The sequence below is a fragment of the Megascapheus bottae genome, chromosome X (assembly GCF_031878675.1).
Source record: "Megascapheus bottae isolate mThoBot1 chromosome X, mThoBot2.hap1, whole genome shotgun sequence".
NCBI lineage: Eukaryota > Metazoa > Chordata > Mammalia > Rodentia > Geomyidae > Megascapheus > Megascapheus bottae.
This window is the reverse complement of record NC_143547.1, coordinates 34,956,391-34,963,144: the sequence shown is the minus strand read 5'-3', so window position 1 is coordinate 34,963,144 and position 6,754 is coordinate 34,956,391. Positions and strand designations below refer to the sequence as shown.

Here is a 6,754-nt window from a genome sequence, read left to right as displayed (position 1 = left end):
CGATATTTCCCTAACTATTCTAGACCTCTTCTAAGCTTTGTTTCCCTCCCTATTCTTCTTCTTCTGTCTGTTTTTCTCTAAACCCCCAATTTTCACTTTCTACCATCCTTTACTCCCTTTTATACTGGATTTTCCTCCTAGATTCACCCTGAAGGAGCCTCCTCTTTTTCTGGTGCCTCTCTACCTCTTCTTAAACACTCACCTCCTCCCCTGTCTTTCCCACAGCCCATCTCTAGCTCATTCCCCTCCCCATAGACTGTCTCAGCTAAATTGCATTTCATTTTTAGGCAACAGGTCATACTAGCTGCACTTTATTCACAGGTTGAATTGATAGCTATTCCTTTCTTTTATGACCCATAAAGCAAACAACCCAATATTTTCCACAAGACAAAGTACATACATATAGTGTGTGATATCCACATAAAATTGTGTTTTGCAGAAAACAGTTATGCTGGCAAAGATGTTGGGTTATTAGGGATCCTTAAGCTTTGAATACATTGAAAAATTAGGATTTTGCACATCTACAAATTATACATTTGCCTCCTCACACTTTGCAAATTTTACCTAGTAGGTCTTTTTCACCAAATCATAGACATAGATATGGAAATCATCATCAAACTTGATGAAATACACAGAGGGTTTGGCTTTAACTTGGTGAATGACCTTGCCTGTCCTTTTGGAGCCATCTTCTTTGGTGTATTCCACATGTTTACCTATCAGGCCATCTATAACTCCTTCTGGCTCCCTGTCTGTTAAAGCACTCTCACTGGCCTCTGGCATTATGCGGAGATCACCTTCTTTGTAATCATCTAGAAGCTGGTACATGTATAGAACGGGATCTTTCTCATAGGTGATGTAAAACCAAGCACTCATGATAGGTGCTTGGGCTAGCACCATCCCCCGCCATTCATCCTTAGAACCATGCTCACCCTCAAACAGGTGTTCCACTGCCTTGCCAATGATGGTATTCGCAAGGCGCACATCTCTGACTCGAGAAAATGGCACCTTATCAGGAAGGATTTTAAGTTTTAAAATCCTTTCATCCCGGTGAAGTTCCAGTCCATAGACACAGTCAATTCCATCATATTTCACCAAATAGAGAGAGGGATTTATAGGCACCTGATCCAGAACAGTTCCTTTCCACTGTGTGATAGGTTCATCGCCTTCCTTCCAGCCATGAGAAATTCTGCAGCCCACAATGTTCCTGGGTGGCTGGGATGCAGGTCTCCCCCTCTGCTTCTTGTGAGTGTTTTTTTTCTTCTTTATGTTTGTAGATCCAGTGTGGTGACCTACAGCTTCCCTAGACTGCTGCTTTGCAGCTGTCTTCTTGTGGGGAGTCTTCATGCCTGAAAAGGGAGCAGGAAAGCTAGGGACAAACATTACAGGTAATAGAAGGTGAGGATTTTTCTGTATATTGTTAAGTTCCATGCAGATCACTACACAAGTTATTCACATGTGGCCCGTAACAATATTGTATATCAAGACACTCTTGGAATCTTGCCTGCAATGTTCTCTTTCCAAGCTTCTTTGGCTGCACAAGAGAGCTAGAGAAGATTGTGGCTGTGGAAGTCACTGTAGGGAACACACCAGGACGAGGGAATGGGTTCCCTATCGTATTTCCCAACTCCCTATGGCCATCCCAGTCTCTCCCATCCTCTCCTCCCCTAGCCCAGGCTAAGCATTTATCATTTTCAGCCCCAAGCTCACGTCTCCATCCCCATACATGCATTCTCCCCTTGACTCCTCTCCAGTGCCCTCTGCTATTCATCCCATCATCTTGCCCATACCCATGCCGGTATGCTCGCTTTTCCTTCATCTCTTTACCTGACCATCCCCATTTCCTTCGTTGTCCTCCCATCACGAATCGAGTTCCCTTTCTCGCCACCTTTGTATACAAACCAACCTGGTGTTCTTTGCACCCTGCCCCGCCCCCAAATCACTCTTCCGAGTTTCCCTCACCTTAAATGTTTAGCTCCTGCTTGCAATTTACCTGCCGGACACCCGAACCACGTCCGCGCTTCTGCTTTCACAGTGTGGAGCTCACCTATGCACGAGTCAGGGATCGAGAGGTTCACGTGCCCAAATCGGACACCTCACTGTCGCCTCCACGGGCGACCCTGGAAGCCAAGAGGCAACAGCAGACCACCAGCCGAACGAGTGTTCACAAGAGCTAGGAGACAAGGAGCTTGTCAAGAAGGGCGGCGGAGCAAATGAACGTAACGTCGGACAAGTACCCCCAGCGCTTGGGCTCCACTGGCTCTCTCCGCTTGGGAATCGGGAGGCGAAAGCACCTCGGCCACTTAAGGCTTCCACTAGCGGTTGCCGCCGCTGCAGTCTCGCAGTCTCCTCCCTCTTTTCATAGCAGAGCTTCCTGCCAGGAGAGAGGCCGCCCCTTCCTGCCAAACAAGGCTCTGCAGCCCCCTCCCTCCATCCTAGCGGCTCAATTCTGGATAGAAGGCATTCCTGCGCTGAAAGACACGCCCCTTCCCCCAAGTCCTGAGCGCACAGGCTCGGGAGGGAGGGGGAGGAAGCATCATCTCTCCCTTCCCACCCGATGGTCTACTACTTCAATTCAGGACCCCCCGGGGGCCCCCACTCCCCATCTTTCACTCTGCCCCCTCGGAGCACTTAGCCCCATCTGCTTTCTATCTTCCAGGAATTCGCCATTTCCTTTCCCCTATTCACATACAGAGTTATTCTTTGTATGCAAAAAAAAACCCTGCCTTTCTTGTCCTTTAGGGGTATTTGGGATAGAACGATAGAAATGCAGTAGGGCTTCATGCAATCTGCCTATTTGACCCAATCTCTATGCAAGTTTCCCTGACTGTTTATTCGCCGACTTCAGTTCTTCAGGATACTTTTTGTCTTTTTCTTTTTTTTTTCTTTTTCCTTTTTCCTCGTATTGCAAAAGAATTGCATTCACAATATCAGAACATTGGCTGGAAGGAAAACTTCACCTGCTCCCCTATCCTCTTTCCCCTTTGTTACAGCAAAATACAAGGCTTCATTATTTTCCTTTGCAGTTTTCTATGCTCATAGAAAGCTTGGATTATTTATGCAAATATGGGTGCTAATAGCCTTTGTAAATACTTTCGCTGGATTTTTTTAAAAAAATGAGTTCACATAGCAATATTAATTATGCAGACCAGCAGTATTTGTTTTTATTCAGCCTTTTCAAAGTAGAAATAAAAGTGTACCAATGAAATATAATTCTCTTTTGTCCTCTAGCACAAATCCCATTCTGTCCCAGGATTCTGTATACAAAGCTTCTTAGCGTAAATTTAAAAATGACATTTTGTCCATTTTGTGCCTCATGATATTTTGAATGCATTTTGAGAAAGGTAGCTTTTTTGTGCTATAAGAAAAAAAATTCTCTTCTGTAGCCTACACCTGACATTTTTCAGAGATGGCTCTTAGTCTGATGATCCAATTATGTTCTGTACAGATGATCAGAATGTGACGGCTATATGCTTTGTAAAACTGAACAATACTGTTTTCATTTAATCTCATTTAATGGATCTTTCCTTAACTAGATAATTCTTTTTTTTTTTTGCCAGTTGTGCGGCTTGAACGCAGGGCCTGAGCACGCTCCTTGGATTTTTCTCAAGGTTAGAGCTCTACCCTTGAACCATAGCACCACTTCCAGCCTTTTTCTATGTATGTGGTACTGAGGAATCGAACCTGGGTCTTCATGCATGCTAGGCAAGCACTCTACCACTAGCCCAAACTCCCTGCCCTAATTCGTAAGACTTCAAGAAAATGTTTGTTGTAGTATTGCTTGGTGGTCACATGGCCAACAATTCTAAAATGGAATTTAATTTTACCTATTTAGTTGTTTTCTATAGCTTACATTTTTATTCAAAATTCTGTTAAATTTTTCTTTCATATCAACAAGTTTTCCTGTACTCAAAGTCTATTGTGGAGAACATTTGTGACAATATAATCATATATATTTTTCTGTGAAAGTTCTATATAATCCCTTCTATTAATTTGTTTTCCCCATCTCCTTTCTCCTTATTTTTAAACAGCTTTATGTGGATTTCCTTATGCCTTTTTCATACACAATGCATTTCACAATATATTCACCTCATATCGTTCTCTTTGGCTTCCTCTTTCCTGTCATTTTTTCTAGACAGCTCAAAAATTATAATTATAATGATTCTAATTATATATGGATGTATATATATATATATATATATATGATTGTCTAGATTGTGCATAGGAAAGTAAACATGCAACCTTTGGTCTACTGAATGTTAACACAGTAATTTCTCATTTCCATCCATCCACTACGGGTGGCATGATTTTGTTCTTCGTATTCCAATGTGAGTTCTAATATTTCTTTTTTTTGCCAGTCCTGGGGCTTGAGCTCAGGGCCTGAGCATTGTGCTTGGACTATCTCAAGGCTAGATCTCTACCACTTGAGTTACAGCACCACTTTGAACTTTTTCTCTGTATGTGGTACCAAAGAATCGAACCTAGGTCTCTATACCTTCTAGGCAAGCACTCTACCACTAGGCCAAACTTCAGCCCTCATATTTCATTCTTAAAAATGGTATTGTTTGGCCGGGAGTTTGGCCTAGAGGTAGAGCGCTTGCCTACCATGTATGGAGACCAGGGTTCCATTCTTCGGCACCACATACATAGAAAAAAGCCAGAAGTGGTGCTGTGGCTCAAGTGGTAGAGTTCTAGCCTTGAGAAAGCTCAAGGACAGTGCTCAGGCCCTGAGCTCAAGGCCCAGGACTGGCAAAAAAATGGTATTGTGATCTAGGTGTTAGTGTCTCATACCTCTGTTTCTAGTTACTCAGGAGGATGAGATCTGAAGATCATGGTTCAAAGCCAGCCTGGGCAAGAAAGACCGAGAGAGTCTTACCTTTAATTTACTATAAAAAAACCCAAAAATATAACTATGGCTTAAGTGGTAAATCACTAAGTTGAGCAAAAATGCCAAGGTACAGTGCCACATCCTGAATTCTAGCCCCAGGACTGAAACCATACACACACACACACACACACACACACACACACACACACACACACACGTAAAAGGTGTAATGAACATCTTTTACTTTTACCTGAGATCCTATAAAGAGCATCCTGAAATAAGAAATACTAGGGATTAAATACAAACACTTTCAAATTTTCCAAATCAATCTTAAGGGTTTTCAAAAAATGTTAACAAATTGCCGTGTTTATGGACTCTACTAAATTACAGTAAAATCAGTTACATTGTATGCATTCTCAAGTTATTCACATCCTGGTTAACTTTTGATGTTTACAGGTGTTCAATGTGGGCCAAACAAGTAAATGTGAATTTGTTACTTTAATTCACATTTTCTGAGATTAAGAGAGGTTGAAATATTTCCTCTGATTTGTTTGTTCATTCAGCATTCATTCCAATTGTGCAACTTTATCTTTTTTGTATTCACCTATATATTATATATGATTATTCTCTATATGTGACAACTTCCATGCTTTCTATATAGAATTATCTTTTAATGACTTATCAAATGTTGGCATCCATTGCACATTTATTATGACATTTCAAATATTTAGAGGGATTCTCAACAGTCAATTAATATTTGTTACAACTCTTTGAATTGGCTGTTTAGCTTTCTGTGTACTTGTAGAAGTCATATTGCACATGATAAAATGTAATGCATTGGTGCTGGGAATGTGACTTAGCGGTAGAGTGCTTGCCTAGCATGCATGAAGCCTTGGGTTCAATTCCTCAATACCACATAAGCAGAAAAGGCCAGAAATGGAGCTGTGGCTCAAGAAATAGAGTGCTGGTCTTGAGCAAAAAAGCTCAGGGACAGTGCCTAGACCTTGAGTTCAAGCCCCATGACTGGCAAAAAATAAATAGATAAATAATTTTTTGGTGGGTCATGGGTGTCATCCCTGAGCTCTCTAGCTCACTGCTACAGCCCTACCCCTGGGCCTGGGCATTGTCCCTGAACTCTTCAGCTGAGGGCTACTGCCCTATCCCTGAAGCTATAGCCCCAGTTCCCGTTTTCCAGTGGTTAACTGGAGATGAGAGTCTAATGGACTTTAGTGTACGGGCTGGCTTTGAACCGCAATCCTCAGATGTCAGCCTCTTAATTAGCTAGGATTATAGGTGTAAGCCACCTTGCTTGGCGATACATAATGTTTTAAAGTGTAATGCACCACTAAATTTTTACTGCACATCGTTTTGTGTATTACTAAAAGAAAAAGAACTACCAACCTGCGTTAAGACAGCACTTGGTTACATATATCATTTCCAATAATGTTATGATGTGGTAAATACACACACACACACACACACACACACACACACACACACACATTTTTTTGTCTTGTGACCCAGTCCTGGGACTTGAACTCAAGGCCTGGGTACTGTCCCTAGCTGCTGGCACCCAACCTAGGAGAAGAAATTTTCAAAATCAAAGTAAAGGAATATAAATATGTAAGCACTAGATCGCCATTTTTTAAAGAAACGTGTAAAATTTTACTGGTGAATTGTTTAAGTATAAATTATGCCAGGCGGTGCTTATTTTCTGTAATTTGCTTCCTTTTGGTTTATATCACTGAAGTATTTATTCCATGTTATAATGCCTTTTTCTGATTGAGGTCACTCCGGATTTTACTCCCCAGAAAGAGTTGCCTCAGGTAGGCACTAGTGGCTCACGCCTGTGATCCTAGGTACTCAGGAGGCTGAGATCTGAGGATCATGGTTCAAAACTAGCCTGGAAAAGAAAGTCAAAAAGACTCT

General features: G+C 41.9%; 1 protein-coding gene across 1 annotated transcript; it reads right to left on the bottom strand.

Annotated features, from left to right (window-relative positions):
- Positions 1-461: 461 nt before the first annotated feature.
- Positions 462-1,344, bottom strand: LOC150040822 (spindlin-2). Its single transcript, XM_090326594.1, has one exon. It carries the CDS (start codon positions 1,342-1,344, stop codon positions 565-567), a length of 780 nt encoding a protein of 259 aa, XP_090182720.1. The 3' UTR covers positions 462-564.
- Positions 1,345-6,754: the final 5,410 nt, after the last annotated feature.